The sequence below is a fragment of the Scyliorhinus torazame genome, chromosome 7 (genome assembly GCF_047496885.1).
Source record: "Scyliorhinus torazame isolate Kashiwa2021f chromosome 7, sScyTor2.1, whole genome shotgun sequence".
Taxonomy (NCBI): Eukaryota; Metazoa; Chordata; class Chondrichthyes; order Carcharhiniformes; family Scyliorhinidae; genus Scyliorhinus; species Scyliorhinus torazame.
Window position 1 is genome coordinate 53,564,629 of NC_092713.1, and position 19,306 is coordinate 53,583,934.

Sequence of the window (19,306 nt, forward strand, 5' to 3'; positions counted from 1 at the left end):
TTAAAGCAGAGATGAGAATTTGTTTTCTCTCAGACGGTTGTTAATGTAGAATTTTCTTCCCCAGGAAGAGACTGGAGGCTATGGCATTGAATTTATTCAAGGCCAAGTTAAATTGATTTTGATCAGCAAGGAAGTCAAGGGTTATTGTGGTTGGCAGAGTGGAAAAGGAGTTGAAACTGCAATCAGATCAACTATAATTTTATCAAACGGCAGGGCAGGCAGAAAGGACCAAATGTCTACTCCTGCTCCCAAGTCTATATCATCTTCGTAAGGATGTAGCATGTTAACTCCATTGTTTCCCCTTTCTGCACTAGGATCTTGGAGCTTCTGACGTATGCAAGAGTCTGGTTTCACAGGCGCGGAACATCTTGTAATGGGGTTTTTTCATTTGTTGGCCGGGACAGCGAGTGCTTGCACACTGTTCATACATTGGGAGCATCATCTGAAACGCACTTTCCAGCAGAAACCATTGACATGACCAAGAAACCTGACTGACCTCCCTCGACTCTCCCATTGAGAATGATTTTAATGTCGCAGCTCAGGTCAATGAACTCAATCCAACCTATGGACTGAATCAGTATTGTAACGAATATATTTTTGCCCTTGGGTGCAATGATCCCAACAGACTTGAGCTGCAGAAGGAAATACAAGGTCAGGCGCGGCTCCTGCCCTGGTCATTAGGTCGCGGGATCAAAGTCGGGTAGGCGCTGGAGGGGAGGAAAAGGGGGTGAATGGGGTTCTCCCTGTCCAAAGTCAGACACCATGGCTGGCCAGGAATGTGAGGTCCCAGCGACAGGACGGCACAAAGTCCCACAACAAAACCCGAGACATTACCCCTCAGAACAAATGAAATTAACCCGAGAGAGAGGCCGACCTGCCAGACGAAACCCCATACATTCAGTCATGAATCCCTCAACCTCATTTATAACAAGGAGAAGTGCGTTTTCCACACAACCCGGCTAGCCATCCTCGGCTATGTCCTGGAAAATGGGGTCCTAGGGCCCGACCCCGACCGCATGCTGTTTAGCACAAGGCTAAATCGCTGGCTTTGAAAGCAGACCAAGGCAAGCCAGCAGCACGGTTCAATTCCCGTACCAGCGTCCCCGAACAGGCGCCGGAGTGTGGCGACTAGGGGCTTTTCACAGTAGCTTCATTTGAAGCCTACTTGTGACATTAAGCGATTTTCATTTTCATTTCATGGAACTTCCCCTTCCCCACAATCTCAAGGCCCTCAAACGCTGCCTGGGGCTATTTGCCTATTACGCCCAGTGGGTCCCCAACTATGCGGACAAAGCCCGCCCACTTATCAAAGCCACGATATTCCCCCTGACGGCTGTGCGGGTGAGGGGGTTCGCGACACAGTACCCCTGCTCGGCCTTCAGCCGCATCAAGGCCGATATCATTAAGGCCGCGATGCACGCGGCGGACGAGTCCGTCCCCTTCCAGGTAGAGAGTGATGCGTCAGACGTCGCCCTGGCCGCCACCCTCAACCAGGCGGGCAGGCCAGTAGCCTTCTGTCCAGAAGGAAGCGCAAGCCATTGTGGAAGCTGTGCGGCATTGGAGGCACTACCTAGCCGGTATATGGTTCACCCTCGTCACCGACCAGCCTTTATGTTCGACAACGCACAACGGGGCAAAATTAAAAACGACAAATTCTTGAGGTGGAGGATCGAACTCTCCACCTATACTTACAATATCAAGTATCGTCCTGGGAAGCTCAATGAGCCCTCAGATGCCCTGTCCGGCGGCACATGCGCCAGCGATTAAGGTGACCGCCTTCGGGCTTTCCACAATGACCTCTATCACCCAGGGGTCACTCGGCTTACCCACTTTATTAAGGCCCGCAATCTGCCCTACTCCAACGAGGAGGTCAGGGCCATGACCAAGGATTGCCAAGTCTGCGCAGAGTGCAAACCGCACTTCTATCGGCCAGACAAGGCCCACCTGGTAAAGGCCTCCCGGCCCTTTGAGCGCCTCAGTATCGAGTTCAACGGCCCCTCCCTTCCTGCAACGGCAATATATACTTCCTGACCGTCATAGACGAGTATTCCTGCTTCGCCTTCGCTATCCCATGTCCCGACATGACCTCGGCCACTGTTATAAAGGCATTGCACAGCGTTTTCACCCTGTTCGGTTTCCCTGCATATGTCCACAGTGACCGGGGCACCTCTTACATGAGCGATGAGCTGCATCAGTACCTGCTCAGTAAGGGCATCGCCTCGAGCAGGACTACGACCTACAACCCGCAGGAAAACGGGCAGGTGGAGTGGGAGAACGCGACGGTATGGAAGGCCGTTCTTCTTGCCCTTCGGTCTAGAAGTCTCCATAGTCCCTGCTGGCAGGAGGTCCTCCCGACGCGCTCCACACCATTAGATCGCTCCTCTGCACAGCCACGAACGAGACCCCTCACGACTGTTTGTCTTCCCTAGGAAGTCCATCTCTGGGGTCTCGTTTCCACCCTGGCTGACAACTGCGGGACCTGTCCTTCTCCGGAAGCATACGAGGAGCCATAAAACCAACCCCCTGGACGAGAGGGTCCAGCTGTTGCATGCCAACCCCCAATATGCCTACGTCACGCACCAAGATGGACGGCAAGATACGGTCTCCCTCCGGGACCTGGCGCCCGCTGGTTCCCATGTCAATGTGCACCCCTCCCCACCGCCTACCGCCACCTCCCGAATCCCTAACGCCCCCCCTGGAGCTCCTGTACTGTCCCGTGCCTACACTGCCACCATCCACCATCCCCCTGCCTACCCCACCATCCACCACCCCCCTGCCTACCCCCACCCCTCAACCTTCGCCGACACGCCGGACCGAAACTACAGACAACACGCTCTCGGAGTCAACAACTACAACGCCAGTACCCGTCGCACCGCCAGAGCTGAGGAGGTCCAAAAGAACAATCCGGCCTCCAGACAGACTGAATGTATGATGACCCCACTTCACCCCCGCTGGACTTCATTTTTAACAGGGGGTGAGTGTGGTGAATGTATTCACCATAATATAAGTTGTCTGTATAGTACTGTGGCCTATTGCTAGGGAATGGTAATATGATCTCCTTCCATGTATTGTACTGGAACCCTGGTGGGCTCCGCCTCTGGCTCCACCTCCACCCCCGCCCCCCGGGGCCGTATATAGACCTGCCGCCCGTGGGCGGCGCTCATTGTTACAGCAGTCACAGGCAGGCAAGTTCTTGGATAATAAAGCCTATGTTCACTCGTTCTCATCGTCTTGTAGTGAATTGATGGTACATCAATGAGCATCTCAGATGAGGACATAGATACTTCAGCTGTGATGCTACCTACGCATGACTATCTTGCTGACTGCAATAACTGGAGCTGCACATGTCTATTAACCAGATGGCAGTTATATAAGCTTCAATCGCTGCAGATCCCTATAGTTGTACCATCATTGCTCTTCTTGGCCAGTCCCTCAGGGTTGAGGATGACTTAAACAATGACACCATTGTGGGGCTAGAACCCACGACCCTGAGATTAAAAGTCTCATGCTCTACTGACTGGGCTAAAAAACACTTTGGCAGCAGTAGGATTCAAAACCATGCAAACGAAATGACTGGAGCCTAAATTCAGACCACTCAGCCACGCTACTGTGGTTTAAAGGGATAAGGGAATGGAGTTCCTACAACATTGATAGGACTTCTTTCAGACCCAATGTGTGAAAAACCCAACAAGGGAAGATTAGCTATTGGATCTAAAGCAATGGCGCTGCGATGAATGATATCTGTATACACATGTACCTTTAATGCGTAGGCCCCTTTAAGACCGGGTTTGGAACCCTGGGGAACTCTGCCTCCGGCTCCGCCCCCAGGAAGCTGTATACAAGGTTACGTTCAGTAGGCAGCGTGCAGTGAGCACACTTCTCAGCAGCTGTCTGGTTCTCTGGTAATTAAAGCCTTTGTATTATCAAACTCCTCTCCTGAGTCGTAATTGAGGGTATCTCAGGCGCTCAACATGGGGCTCGAACTCAAGGCCCTGAGATTAGGGCACGATCTAACTGAATTGCAACAAAGTCCTGCGCTGAGCCCGTTTAGCCGGGCGTTTCTCGGCGCCTGCAGTGCCCAGAAACACCCCACTATCTAACGGGACTTTGTTGCAATTCGGGGCCTCAGTGGGGAACACCCCGCCAAGGCCGCTCTTACTCCTGTTTCCTGCACTGAGGATCTCCGCTCGCCAGAACTCCTCTGTGCAGGAGGAGATCAGGACGCCATTTTTAAACAGCGTTCTGAGTTCTCAACCTCCCCCCTCCCCACCCCCCGTGCAAGCGTCCACAGCCCCAACACCTGCAAGTGGGTCCTCAGGCACCTGCCCTGTGCCCCACCTCACATGGACAGGGCACCCCCAGACCTGATCCCCAGTGCAGGTACAATGCCAGCCTGGCACCTTAGCACTGCCAGCCTGGCATTGCCCCTGCCAGCACCACCTGGGCACTGTGGCAGTGCCAGGCTGTCACCCAGGTGGCACTTCCAGGATACCAGGTTGCAGTGCCAATGTGCCCAAGTGGTACCAGCCGTGTCAGGGTGTCACCCTGTCCAGAGGGCAACCACCTGGTGGCCTCCGATCCCCTGGGAGACCCCCCACCCCTAAGTGCCATTCCATCTGGTCCCCATTTGTCTCCAAGGCGAAGGGGTTAGATCCCAGGGCCTTGGTAAGGTGAGCTGCATTTTGTGACAGACTGGCTGTCACACTCTAATATGCAGATTTGCCGAATATTGATCCTGCCCACAATGGGCGGGATTCAGATCGCAACGTCTTGCAAGATCCTGTTAGATCTCGCGAGGCATGGCGACCCGTGTTGATCCCGGAAGAGGGATCTCCTGACACGTCCGGTCGTGCCCTGCCCCCATTCTCCTAAATGTGGGGCGGGGTGCAGACAGTAGATCACACCCTAAGAGTTAACCGACTGAGCTTACCGAGCTATTCCAGTCAGGAATGTGTGCTTTGTCCTGACTTTTTGTTACAGGATATCTAATAGAATATTCACAAGTAAATCAACTTGCTAATTTTATGACAATATGGGTTACATTACCGGCTTCGACAATGTGCCCTAAGGAGGGGAATCTCTTGCAGACCCTTGTGCTGATGGACCGGAGAATGAGTACTGAGGAGAGATTGGCATATCGAATCAGTGTGCGCCGCAGCATCCGGCCCCTTTCATCCACACCGTGCACATTACTGGATACCACACACATCAGCTGGTCTGGAAGCGGGATATTTGTGTACTGGTTCCACCAACGGTTAACAATAAGTGTAACATAAAAGCCTGCCAAGAGAAGGGTGTGTGTTAAGGGACACACGTTACGGTTGGTGCATACACAACATTGGACAGAGAGAGGGAGACACAGGACACATTGGCCAGGTACAATTACACTTCACTTGTTTATGGTGGCTACAATTATTCGGCTGAAGAATTATATCACAACATTTATTATTTGATCACACCAAGCGGTGCTAGCCACTGCGCCACAGTGCCACCATAAATTTATTATTTTACCCATGTTCATCTCTCTTCATTTCCTTGTATGGCATCCAAGCTCTCACAGTTCAGAGAAGAGGATAGGAGTCTCGACCTAACTGGCTCTGCACCTGAAACTCTAAGAGCAGGAGCAGTAATGTGCTGACAGTTTACATAAGAACGATCCCATGAGGGTGTGAGAGGGGGATTGAACAGTGGAAGTTGGGAAAAGTGCATGTCTCCCCCTGCCCTCCCTCCAGAAAGAAGCTGCTGATCTCTTCTTGGGATTGGGCTCCCCAGCAGGAGCTTATCGTACAGGTTTACCCTCTCCTGTCAGTCTCCAACTCGATACACTGCACCTCCAATGAACTGTCCCATTTCTCTGCCTTGCTTCCTTTCATTTTTTAGATAGGGTGACTAGAAAAATCTCAAAATAAGCTGCCATTAAATTGATCTTCCAATGAAGTCGCCTAAGTTCATCCTGTTTACAGAAATATCAGTTTTTAGCTGGAAGGATTCTTTAGAGAATATTCTTAAAAAGGTACAAAGAACAAAGAAAAGTACGGCACAGGAACAGGCCCTTCGGCCCTCCAAGCCCGTGCTGACCATGCTGCCCGTCTAAACTAAAATCCTCTGCACTTCCTGGGTCCATTTCCCTCTGTTCCCATCCTATTCATGTATTTGTCAAGATGCCCCTTAAACGTCTCTATCGTCCCTGTTTCCACCACCTCCTCCGGCAGCGAGTTCCAGGCACCCACTACCCTCTGTGTAAAAAGGAAATCACAGAAAGTATGTGGATGGACTAACCCCAATTGTTGCTTTCTCCTTTAAGTAAGAAATGTTCTGTAAATGAAGCAAAGTACTAATTAGTCTACTGCCTATTTACAGCATTTTCTAGCACTTTTTACCTTATTCTGACACTAGGAATTGATAACAACACTTCCTAATCATCAAAATGACAACAACATTTTAAAAATGTTGACAACATAAATACCAACAACTTATAATTTATATTGTGCTCTTGACATAGATGAACATCTAAGAATTCTTTAGACAAGAGAAAGATGAACACCAGATAGGAGGTAAAGGAATTCACCGAGGAGGTCAGGAGCATGATTAAAGGGATGTGTAGGGGGCCTTGATTTGTTATGTTGTAGGTGTAACATAAGCGGCTTCCTTGTGGTGCACTTGACAAAGGAAGGTTCAGACGTGGAGATAATTTCAACATGTTTATTAAATTATTTACACTTCTATTATTCCTTCAAGAACACCACCATAATACCAATACCAAAGAAGAACAAGGTACCCTGTTTCAACGACTACCGACTGGTGGCCCTGACGTCTGTTATCATGAAATGCTTTGAGCGGCTAGTCATGAGACGGATTACTGCCAGCCTACCAGACGGTCACGTTCCACTGCAGTTTGCCTATCACCGCAACCGGTCCACAGCAGATGCTATCTCCCTGGCTCTACAATCAACACCTGGCTCGACACCAAGGACACCTATGTAAGACTGCTGTTCATTGACTACAGCTCCGCCTTCAACACCATTATCCCGACAAGACTAATTTTTTTTTTAGATCTATTTTTATTCAAATTTTTACATATTTTCAACAAACTCCCCCCCTTACAGAAAAAAGAAAAACAAAGAACACATAAATAAACATCTTACAACTACATCACAAAATCCCCCAATGTACAAACCCCCCATTAAGCAATAATAGACACAGTAGAAAACACAAAGTACACCCCCCCCCCCCTCTCTCCTCCCCACCACCCCCTCTGGGTTGCTGCTGCTGACCACCTCCTAACGCCCCGCTCGAAAGTCTAGGAACGGTTTCCACCACCTGAAGAACCCTTGCACAGACCCTCTCAAGGCAAATTGTACCCGCTCCAATTTAATGAACCCTGCCATGTCGCTGATCCAGGTTTCCACGCTCGGGGGCCTTACATCCTTCCACTGTAGCAGAATTCTCCGCCGGGCTACCAGGGACGCAAAGGCCAGAATACGGGTCTCTTTCGCCTCCTGCACTCCCGGCTTGTCTGATACCCCAAATAGTGCTAATCCCCAGCTCGGCTTAACCTGGGTGTTCACCACATTAGACATCGTCCTCGCAATACCCCTCCAGAAGCCATCCAGCGCCGGGCAAGCCCAGAACATATGGGTATGATTTACTGGGCTCCCCGAGCACCTACCACACCTGTCTTCCACCCCAAAGGACCTGCTCAGCCTCGCCCCTGTCATATGCGCTCTGTGAAGAACCTTAAATTGTATCAGGCTAAGCCTGGCGCAAGAGGAGGAAGAATTAACCCTCCCCAGGGCGTCCACCCACGTACCCTCGTCTATCTCCTCCCCAAGCTCCTCCTCCCATTTACCCTTTAGCTCCTTCACTGAGGTTTCCTCCTCCTCCTGCATCTCCTGGTAGATCGCCGAGACCCTGCCCTCTCCAACCCACACCCCCGAGAGCACCCTATCCTGGATCCTGAGTGCTGGAAGCAGCGGGAACTCCCTCACCTGCCGACTTACAAACGCCCTTACCTGCATGTACCTGAAGGCATTTCCGGGGGGAAGCCGAATTTTTCCTCCAGCGCCCCAAGGCTCGCAAACGTCCCATCTAAAAACAGGTCCCCCATCCTTCTAATTCCTGCCCTGTACCAGCTCAGGAACCCTTAATCCATTCTCCCCGGGACGAACCAATGGTTCTCCCGGATCGGGGACCAAACCGAAGCCTCTACCTCACCACTGTTGCGCCTCCACTGCGCCCAAATTTTCAAAGTCGCCGCCACTACCGGACTCGTGGTGTACCTAGTCGGCGGGAGCGGCAGCGGTGCTGTCACCAGTGCTCCCAGAGTCGTGCCCACAGAGGACGCCATCTCCAGCCTCTTCCACGCCACCCCCTCCCCCTCCATTACCCACTTGCGTATCATCACCACATTGGCAGCCCAGTAATACCCACACAGATTAGGTAACGCTAACCCTCCTCTGTTCCTACTCCTCTCCAGAAACACCCTTCTCATCCTCGGGGTCTTTTTCGCCCACACGAATCCCATGATGCTCCTACTGACCCGCTTAAAAAAGGCCTTAGGGATCAGGATGGTGAGGCACTGGAATATAAAAAAGAACCTCGGGAGCACTGTCATCTTCACCGACTGTACCCTACCCGCCAAGGAGAGTGGCAGCATATCCCACCTTTTAAACTCCTCCTCCATCTGCTCCAGCAGCCTCGTCAAGTTGAGCTTGTGTAGGGCCCCCCAGCTCCTGGCCACCTGGATCCCCAATCCCGACAAGACTAATAACCAAACTCCGCAATCTTGGACTTGATCCCTCCCTGTTCAGCTGGATCCTCGACTTCCTCACCAACAGACCGCAATCTGTCAGGATAGGCAACAGCACCTCCTCCACAATAGTCCTTAACACCGGAGCCCCGGCGCCGAGGTCCCAGGTTCGATCCCGGCTCTGGGTCACTGTCCGTGTGGAGTTTGCACATTCTCCCCGTGTTTGCGTGGGTTTCGCCCGCACAATCCAAAGATGTGCAGGCTAGGTGGATTGGCCACGCTAAATTGCCCCTTAATTGGAAAAAATGAATAGGGTACACTAAATTTATAAAAGAAAACACCGGAGCCCCGCAAGGATGTGTGCTCAGTCCTCTACTGTACTCCCTATACACACATGACTGTGTGGCAAAATTTAACTCCAACTCAATCTATAAGTTTGCGATGATATGACTGTGGTGGGCTGTATCTCAAACAACAACGACTCAGACTACAGGAGGGAGATAAATCACTTGGTTGCATGGTGTACTGACTCTCACAAACGTCTACAGATGTGCGATAGAGAGCTGCATCACAGCCTGGTATGGTAACTGCTCGGTCCAAGATCGCAAGAAACTGCAGAGTGTGGTGAACTCAGCCCAACGCATCATCCAAACGTGCCACCCGCACATTGATTCTATATACACCTCCTGCTGCCTCAGGAAGGCAGACCTCCCATCAGGCAGAAGGTACAGAAGTCTGAAGACCCGCACATCCAGACATAAGAACAGCTTCTTCCCCACAGCTACAAGTCTCCTCAACGACTCCTCCTCGGACTGATCTGTTCCTTGTAAGAACACTATTCACGATGCCCTATGCTGCTCTTCCTCATGTATTTGCTTTGATTGGCCCCTTGTTCCGCACTGTAACCAATCAATGTTTGATGGTCGATGTACCATTTGTCAATGTTCTCTGTTGATTATTCTTTTGTTTACTATGTACGAACTGTGTACATTCCCTCAGCCGCAGAAAAATACTTTTCACTGTCCTTTGGTATATGTGACAATAAATCAAATCAAAATCAAATCACATTCTCTCCGTCTCTGCATGGGTCTCAACCCCACAACCCAAAGTTGTGCGGGGTACTTGCATTGGCCACGGTAAATTGCCCCTTAATTGGAAAAAAAAAATTGGATACTCTAAATTTTATTTTAAAAATAATAATTGGACACCTCTTTCACAGGGGTCAGCACAAGGCACAATGGGCTTTCTGAGCTGTCTCACTCTCACTCAATGGAATCGGCTGGCGCGACAATCGGGCGCCGTCCGCCAATCAGACGCTTGGGCTCAATTGCGGGCGGAACGGCGGGAAAGCCCGTCCCTTCTCCCGAAGTCATGCTTCCGGTGATGTCACATCCGGCAGCGCCGCCTGTATATAAGGGTTCGGGGGTCAGCGCTTCGCCCTCTCGCAGCTGCTATTTGGGTATGAAGGTGGTTGTTCTGAGCGAGTGGCGGCTCTCGGGCCCGAGGGCGCCACGTGCGGTAAGAAATGTGAGAAGGGTGACCCCAGTGCGGGAGGTTTGGAGCTCGGTGACCGGGGAGAGGTAGATGGCCGCCGACTGCGCGGACTCGGGCCGCGTGAAGCGAGCCGAGGCGCGGGGCCTAGTGGCGGGGTGGGAAACAGCCCGGCACGCGGCAGGGGCCGGGAGCAGAGCAAGTGTACATGATGAGAATGATTTTACTGCAATATCCCGAATTCACTTTGTGGAGATATATCTTGGAGAACTGAACACTTGCTGATTCACTAAATATTTCCAGCATCTCCTGGTCCGCCTGGTTTTGATTTGACCGTTTATTCTTCCTTCCCTCTGTCTTTGTTTTTTCAGCACCATCCCGGGCGGCACGCGGCTCAAAGTGCTTGTGGAGTTGACTGGGTATTCGTGAGTTCTGCACCTTGAAAGGTATTGAATTAAATATTCCTGTATTGCATGAATAGGATGGGAATAGAGGGAAGTTTCAGAGGCACCATGATCTGCGCAGACTTTGGCCGAATAGCCTGTTCCTGTGCAGCTGCAGTATCGAAAATGCAGCCTCATATATGTACAGAGAAAATGTACATATTGATTATTTTCTTGTCACCTGCATCCGCAATACTTTGTTGATACTGCACGATCAATTAATTTGGCTTGATTCATTAAAACTCGGAAAGGGATGTTTTCTAAAGTGTACAACTTCAATTTCATATATTTATGGTATCATACACCACTGCTTACATCTTTCTCACTTCACCAGAAAACTAATACTAGAATTAATCCGTCTTTAAATGTCCATGGTGTTCTGTTACACAAGCTCTGTTACTCAGTTTTCAAGTAACCCCAGTCTTCTCATGAGCAATCCAGTTCTGCTACTGAATTGAAGTGGTGATACACAAGTGGATCTGAAGAAGACTAGAGTTAAAAACTAATGGATCATTTAGAAAAAAGGTGGTGGCTTCTACCTCTGCTTCATTGTTTTGTGTATATAATTGAAGTCAGCAGCTTGCTGAGCAGGTATCCCGGGGTAGGGTATACATCCTAACTTGTGATCTGTTTTGTTGCAATCTTTTAAAATAGGTTGGCCTGTCCTAGTATTTTGGAATGTTAATTTAAGTTTTTAAGATTAATTTCATTCCTATTAAATCTGCAGATCTGAGCAAATCAACATTGAGCATGTGGAATTAAGAGACATGATGTGCCAAGTTGGGGAACTAGAAACAAAGTAAGCTCATTTCTAATACACCAGGCTAACTTGCGATTTCCTATTTTGTGCTGCTATGTAATAAACTGAAAGTAAAGATGTGTTACAGTTTTGTTTGGTCGCATACTTAGATTTTGATAGCATACTTAGATTTTGAGCAGTTGGGGACCATTGCTTGCATCTTTCTCACTTCACTAAAAGTCTAACATGAATAATCAAAATTAGCCAATTGTCTGGTTTTCTGTCACGCAATCCCTGTTGATCTGTTTTGAAATAGCCCTGTCTTCTCATGACGAGAAATCCAGTTCTGCTACTGAATTGAAGTGGTGATACACAAGTGGATCTGAAGAAGACTAGAGTTAAAAACTAATGGAGCATTTAGAAAAAAGGTGGTGGCTTCTACCTCTGCTTCATTGTTTTGTGTCTCTAATTGAAGTCAGCAGCTTGCTGAGCAGGTATCCCGGGGTAGGGTATACATCCTAACTTGTGATCTGTTTTGTTGCAATCTTTTAAAATAGGTTGGCCTGTCCTAGTATTTTGGAATGTTAATTTAAGTTTTTAAGATTAATTTCATTCCTATTAAATCTGCAGATCTGAGCAAATCAACATTGAGCATGTGGAATTAAGAGACATGATGTGCCAAGTTGGGGCACTAGAAACAAAGTAAGCTCATTTCTAATACACCAGGCTAACTTGCGATTTCCTATTTTGTGCTGCTATGTAATAAACTGAAAGTAAAGATGTGTTACAGTTTTGTTTGGTCGCATACTTAGATTTTGATAGCATACTTAGATTTTGAGCAGTTGGGGACCATTGCTTGCATCTTTCTCACTTCACTAAAAGTCTAACACGAATAATCAAAATTAGCCAATTGTCTATGGTTTTCTGTCACGCAATCCCTGTTGATCTGTTTTGAAATAGCCCTGTCTTCTCATGACGAGAAATCCAGTTCTGCTACTGAATTGAAGTGATGATGGGCTGTTTATCTGAAGAAGTCTTGGAATAGTTGAAATCTAATTGAGCATTTAGAACAAAGGTGTTTTCTAGTGGCATCTATCTGCTTCATTGTTTTGTGTACATAATCAAGGTCAGCAGCTTGCTAAGCAGGTAACCCAGGATATTTACATGCCAACTTGTAATCTGGTTTGGTGCAGTCTTTTAAAATCAAATTTATTCCTATTAAATCTGCAGATCTGAGCACTAACTTGTGATTTCCAGTTTTGCGGAGATATTTGTTTGGTAGCATACTTGCATTTTCAGCAGTTGGGGGCCATTGCTTATACCTCACTTCACTCAAAGTCTAAAGCTAATATTGGAATTCATCCAGTCTCCGTCCATTGTGTTCTGTTGCACGAACCATGTTTTCAGATAGCCCAGTCATGAGAAATCTAGTTCTGCTACTGAATTGAAGTGGTGATGGAAATTGATCTGAAGAAGATTGGAAAGAGTTAAAATCTAATGTAGCATAGTTCTAAGTCTCAATGGTCAGTGGCTTCTGAACCTGTGAATAAAGCAGCTATCTTATAACTCGCCCATTAATTTGCAACTCATTATTTTTTGATAGATTTACAAAACTTTCCATGATTAACAATGAACCAACCAATGTTGCTATTCCTTAAATAACTTGCATTTGAATTGTCTTTAAAATAGTGCAATGGAGTGTCACAGCATCACTCTCTCTGCTCAGGTGTAGCATGGTTGGTTGTTGTCTATAGTTGGTAGAATGTAGTCACTGCAGCATCAGTAAGTGTACCCTCTTGTGCCAGTATAAACGAGAGGTATACACATCAAGTATAAACAACCACAGCCATCCTTCTGAGCTCCAGCTGCATTTTGGGTTTGACAATGTTCATAATATTGACCGTGCAACAGAAGCTGTAACTGGTAGAAATTGGATTTTGGGACATTATCAGGTTTCAGTGCATTTTCTGTATAATCTTGTCTTCTTTGCACCCTTTCTTAGACTTCTGATGTTGACATTCTTCATCAAGTGAAATAAACCCAAGAGGTGGGAATAATGAGCAAGAAATCTTCCCAAGTCTTCATGGTGAGTAATAGCCTTTAGTGAGGCTTAGAATGCATGGCAACTAGTGATAGTACACTATTTTTGTATCTGGGCCATGAAAACCATTTCCTGATCTAATGATGATGACAACTTCCAGTTCTGCTTCTGAACTGTAATGATGCTACTGTAGGAACCTGAAGACTGGGAAATGGTTGCCAGCTGTCAATAATGTTTAGACACTTAAGCTGTCTAATTTGAGAGCTGCTTCAAAGGAATTGATAATTGAAGAATAAAATCCTTTAACTTTCACCTGCTAATTGCATGATAAAACAGACCCATATTTTGAATATACTTTAATATTGCAATGGCAGCATTTACATTAGTACTGTCCATTAAATTGTAACATTTAATTGCTGAATTTCAGAATTTGATATGTTGCATTAATTAACTTTCTCCTTTCAGTTTTTGAGGAATAGCCCATGGTGCAACAGAGGTACGGCAAGTGAAGATGCTGACGTTGGAAGATCAGTACCTATATTTCTGCAATGTAATGGCTTAATAAAACTGATTTAAAACCATTTAAATTTGTCTGGTCCCCAAGTGCTCTATGAAATGTACAGAAGGCCTTAATGTGATCCTGCACAATGTTTTTATTTTAACAGCCATCTCCAGTAAATGTCTTGCATTTGCATTGGTGCTATTTCACATTAACATTGCAGTTTGATAGACATTCCTGTGCAACTCCCTTGAGAGCAGCCTGGGTTTTTATTTGTGCTGGGTCCAGGAACAAAATGCCTCAGTCTGGTGCTTTTGAACATAACGGCAAAACCCGCTAAAACTATACAAGACACGAGTTAGACTGCACTTGAAATACTGATCAGCAAAATACTTGAATCAGCAAAATTTTTCATTAGCTTTCTCAGTGATGTAAATTTATTGATGTTTTCGTCAGTTTCTTAACTTAATAGTGTACATGTTTGCATGGAAATATTTATTTAAGTCTCCCTTGCAAGAAATCGAACCCCATTTATAACATTGTGAATGTTTCACATAACATTGTTTTCCAGAATCCAGTTAAGCCATAATTTCCTATGACTTCATATTCTTATTTAAAATTAATTCATTTACATTTCTGAACTTCATTTATTTAAGGGCAAATTTTAATGTCTTGTAGATAGGACATTTTTATATTTTGAATCTGTTTTCATTAAATCTCAAGCAGAAGGATTGGATTTGTTTATAGTCACATGTACCGAGGTACAGTGAAAAGTAATTTTCTGCAAGCAGCTCAACAGATCATTAAGTACATGGGAAGAAAAGGGAATAAAAGAAAATACATAATAGGGCAACACAACATATACAATGTAACTACATAAGCACTAGCATCGGATGAAGCATACAGGGTGTAGTGTTAATGAAATCAGTCCATAAGAGGGTCATTTAGGAGTCTGGTGACAGTTGGGAAGAAGCTGTTTTTGAGTCTGTTCGTGCATGTTCTCAGACTTCTGTATCTCCTGCCTGATGGAAGAAGTTGCAAGAGAGTAAGCCGGGTGGGAGGGATATTTGATTATACTGCCCACTTTCCCCAGGCAGCGGGAGGTGTGGATGGGAGGCAGGTTCACGACTCTGAAGTTTCTTGCGGTCCTGGGCCAAGCAGCTGTGATGCAGCCTGATAGGATGCTGTCTATGGTGCATCTGTAAAAGTTGATAAGCGTCAATGTAGACATGCTGAATTTCCTGAGGACGTATAGGCGCTGATGTGCTTTCTTGTTGATAGCGTTGACGTGGGTGGACCAGGACAGATTTTTGGAGATGTGCACCCATAGGAATGCTAGTAAGTTATAGTTATATAATGCTTTATGCATGAGACAATTAACACCTTTTTTAGAGAAGCATGGATTAATTGGGGACAGTCAGCATAGATTTATTAAACAAAAATTGTTTTGAAATTAAAATTCTTTTGAAACAAGTCAATTTAGATGGTGTTATGGCCTATCACTGGAGTGGAAATACAGGAACCTTGGACTGGATTCTCTGTTTTTGGGACTATGTCCCACCCGCCGTTGTGAAAAGTCAGGTGGGATTCTCCAATAATGGGGCTGCGCCGTTGTGAAATGTCTGGGGTGGGATTCACCAATAATGGGGCTATGTCCCCACTCCAGCGTGAAAACACGGGCGAATCATTCTGCACTTACCTGAAGAAAGTCCAGAGTGATTCTCCTAGCTGGAGGGGGCAAGCAGAGCCCCAGAATGGTCCTCGCAGCTCTGGCTGCTGATACGGGGCCCTGCACTTCCTGTTGGGGGGTCTGGGCATGCACACACCAGCAGCCTGCATCGGCCACCCTGCGTGACATCGTGGACCCATGCAGCGGACCGGCACCAAAAAGATAGGGTCCCCCCGAGATCACGCGGATCCGTGGCCCCCAATCGATAGCCTAACAGTATGTGAGGCCCCCACCAGTGAAGGATCCCCCTGCCCCCACCACGGTGGCCACGGACTGAGTGCAGCCGCCACACCGAGTTCCCGTTGGGTGGGACCATGAGCGACCCATGCCGTTGGGAACCTGGCCAGTTATATTTGGAGAATCGCCACGGGGGTCTTTGTTAATGGCCCCTTACACACGCCGCATGGACCGTGATTCTACAGGGACCGCAGAATCTCGAGTGGCGTCACTCCGGATTTCGGCGTCAACGCCCATTCTCCGCCCCCGCTAGCACGGAGCTGTCGTGGAGCTCGCAGCTCCAGCGGCTGATACGGTTCCCCGCACTTCTAGGTCAGACGCCGTGCTCCATGGCAGACTCAGCTCGCCCGACCTGGACCACCCGCGCACATAACCCTCAGTCCCAAATGAGGCCCCCCCTGCCTGTGGTGGCCGCGGACGTGAGTCCGCAGCTGCCTCGCGAGTTTCCCTAACGGCAGGACCAAGTAGAAATACGGCGTCAGGAATTCGGCCGGTCGGGGTCGGAGAATAGTGGGACGTACTCCCTGAGTACATCGCTTTTAGGAGGCGGAGAATCGCGGAAACGGCGTGGTCCCGATTTCGTGCAGGAAAAAGGATTCTCTGATCGGGGAGTGGAGAATCCAGCCCCTTATGTATGAAGATGTTGGGCGAGATTCGCCGTCAACCACACTGGAATCGCAAAACACAATTGGTTGGCGAATCGCTTTTGACATCAAAATCACGGCAGGTGCCAGTTTCACGCCAAATCGCAATTCTCCGGTGCCTCGACAGCGGCGTCAATGCATTCCACCCTGCTCATACAGTAACCGCCATTGGCAAATCCTTAGTGGGCCTGACTCAGTGTTCACGGGCATCTGCGATTCTCCACATCCACTGGAGTGGATGCCCGACGATGAAGTTCACTTGTGCTTTGAAGAATCGTGAAACAGGTGCCGTGGCTGCTGACGGGGGAGAGGGGTACGGAAAGTATCCAACTTCGCCATAGTGTGCTGACCATTGTGTCACAGGCAGGGGGGCTTCTGTCAGGGCCGGGGGGAGTAGCGGGGTGTGGCCAGGAGGTGGGCTGTGGGGTGGGGGTGGACGGGCATGGAGCACCATTGTCGCAGCCTGCAAGGCAGCTATGCAGCTGCACACTGCTGCCCACTGTGAACCTAGTGCCACGGGCCATAATGGTGTCCCCCCAAGCCACCCCCCTCGGTGCCCTCTGGCACATCCCACCCATCAACGGGATAGGCGTGCTCCAGTGTGACCTTGTTGGCTGGGATGAGTGTGTGAGGAATGAAGTGTGTTTCTGCGGCTGCAGCTTGTCAGCTGAGTCTCAATCATGAATCCGGTGAATCGCTCCTGTTCCATGTGGCGCTAGTGCTAGCCCCTCAACGTTCGCTGAATTGGCCTAGTGTGGCACCAGTTTTCATGTCGTAGAAGTCCACGAACACTTGCACCGGCGTCAACACTTAGTCTCAGGAACGGAGAATTCTGCCGGTTACATCTGGACAGAGACAATTCTGACAAGGATTTTTCATTGGGTTATCTACTGCAATTAACAAAGCTACTCCTGTTTTGGAAATTCTGATGTTTTATATCTGAGGAACATTACGGCTGATGGCACCAGGACTAGAAGATTCACTGGGCTTGTGTTGATCCTCATTTTGTGAGTCCTTTTCATTGATGGGCACCACCAAATCAAGTTCATTCGGCTGGAAGTTGGAAGAACTACTGTCCACACGCTTGCATGACACATTTGCCCCTCCTTTGCTCCTGCCCAAGGTTTTGAGACTAATAGCTGGTGAGGCAGCAACATTGAGGAAGCGACTGAGTAAGGGGGTCTGCATCCTGAGTTCCATTTCTGACTCTTGCTCAATTTGTCTGCTGAGGACGGGGCTATCAATCACACTGAAACATAAAGTGAAAACATGAACAGCATAAGCTGAATAATTCACTTTGCAATAAAAATTAAAAGTTTTTCACATTTTTCTAATTGAGCTAGAAAACCACCTTTATTTCGTAGATTTTTTCATTTTCCCACCTGGCTTCTGACAGTTTGTTCGAGGTTATAAAACATTAATAGCTGTGATTTGTGTTAAGAAATTAGCCCAGGACACAGTAATAAAATGGATTCTCTAATTTCTGAGGACAATAGAATGCTGTAAATTCTGCACTATGTATTCATCGTGCAACTTATTTTTGCAGTTCTATACTCAAAAATGGGAATACATGCAAAATACAATGGGTCTTGTGATAGTTATGCTATGGTACATGGATTTATTATCTGAGAGGAGAGCTAATCATGCTTATTGGTGCTTTACACTGGTGGAATCTTTGCAGTGAGCTGGCTAAACTCCAATCTCTCTTACTTGGAAATTCATAATTATTCACAGTGTCAACCTATTATTGAGTTTTCGAGAATAAAAATATATGCTGGGAATGATTTGCTCAGGCAGCATTTGGAGATGTGAGCTGAAAAAATTTAGGGATGCAACAGTGTTGAAGTGGAAGGAGGGTAAACAAGAAGGAAGAAGCGTCAGGGCAGAAGCAGGAGTAATTAAATGTCAAAAGTGATCATGCAAATTAGGTATGTAAATGGAACAACTAAAGAATCAATCTATAATCGACAAAAGCAGAGCTCTTACCAGAACCAGCGGTTGGAGGACAAGTGGGGGCAATGGTGGTTATAAACTGAGATTGTTGAATTTTGTTTTGAATTAGTACGGTTGTGCCTAATTGAAAGATGAGGTGCTGTTCCTGAATTGGAACCATGTAGGAGGTTGGGGTCTGAGTAGGGCTGAAGCGATTGGAAGCGAGGGGTCAACGCTTGGGGATGAGCAATCGTCCAGTCTGCATTTGTTCTCCATAATGTAGAAGAGACCAAATTGTGAGCTGCGAATACATGATAGTCAGTTGAACGCACAAGTAAATTGCTGCTTCTTCTGAAAGGAGTGCTGAGTTCTCTTGGCTTAGCAAGGCAGTTGAATTGCTGTGCATAGAAATGACGTGCCAGGCAATGGAACTTTAAGGGGTGATTGCAGAAACTGAGCAGTTTTATCACCCAGTTTACTACTGTCTGGGAACTGACCAGTTTGAGATTTTTGCCCCAGATTTCCTGCAGAGGCAGCAAGGAATATCGCCCAATTCTGGTTAGTGTCCTGAGTAATACGATGTCATCGGGTCCAACTGCAATTTGTAACTAAAAGCGAAATACTGTGCATGCTGGAATCTGAACCCAAAACAGAACGTGCTGCAAAAACTCAGCAGGTCTGACAGAATTTGTGAAGAGAGAAAAATAGAGTTAACGTTTTGAGCCAGTATGACCTCTTCAGAGTTAAAGAGAGGTAGAAATGTAATGTGTAAGGGGGTGGAGCAGAGCCACCAGACCATTTG

General features: G+C 47.5%; 1 protein-coding gene, 1 long non-coding RNA gene and 2 other non-coding genes across 5 annotated transcripts in view; 3 read left to right on the forward strand and 1 right to left on the reverse strand.

Moving 5' to 3' along the window:
- The first annotated feature begins 10,129 nt into the window (after positions 1-10,129).
- LOC140426223 (uncharacterized) lies at positions 10,130-14,050 on the forward strand. 2 transcript variants are annotated; one of them, XR_011948157.1, is made up of 6 exons: positions 10,130-10,276; positions 10,612-10,686; positions 11,411-11,482; positions 12,053-12,124; positions 13,425-13,508; positions 13,929-14,050. It is a non-coding gene; the product is annotated as an uncharacterized lncRNA (long non-coding RNA). The 2 variants fall into 2 exon arrangements; XR_011948158.1 differs by having other exon boundaries at positions 10,141-10,267.
- Positions 10,442-10,523, forward strand: LOC140427527 (small nucleolar RNA SNORD55/SNORD39). Its single transcript, XR_011948546.1, has one exon. It is a non-coding gene; the product is annotated as a small nucleolar RNA SNORD55/SNORD39 (small nucleolar RNA).
- LOC140427528 (small nucleolar RNA SNORD38) lies at positions 12,391-12,455 on the forward strand. The gene has a single exon (XR_011948547.1). It is a non-coding gene; the product is annotated as a small nucleolar RNA SNORD38 (small nucleolar RNA).
- Positions 14,051-14,604: 554 nt separating the features above from the next.
- Positions 14,605-19,306, reverse strand: part of best4 (bestrophin 4) — a 42,323-nt gene continuing 37,621 nt past the window's right edge. The window contains exon 10 of the mRNA XM_072510719.1: positions 14,605-17,821. Within this exon, the coding sequence (XP_072366820.1) occupies positions 17,506-17,821 (316 nt within the window). The 3' untranslated portion in view covers positions 14,605-17,505. The remainder of the gene's footprint in view (positions 17,822-19,306) is intronic.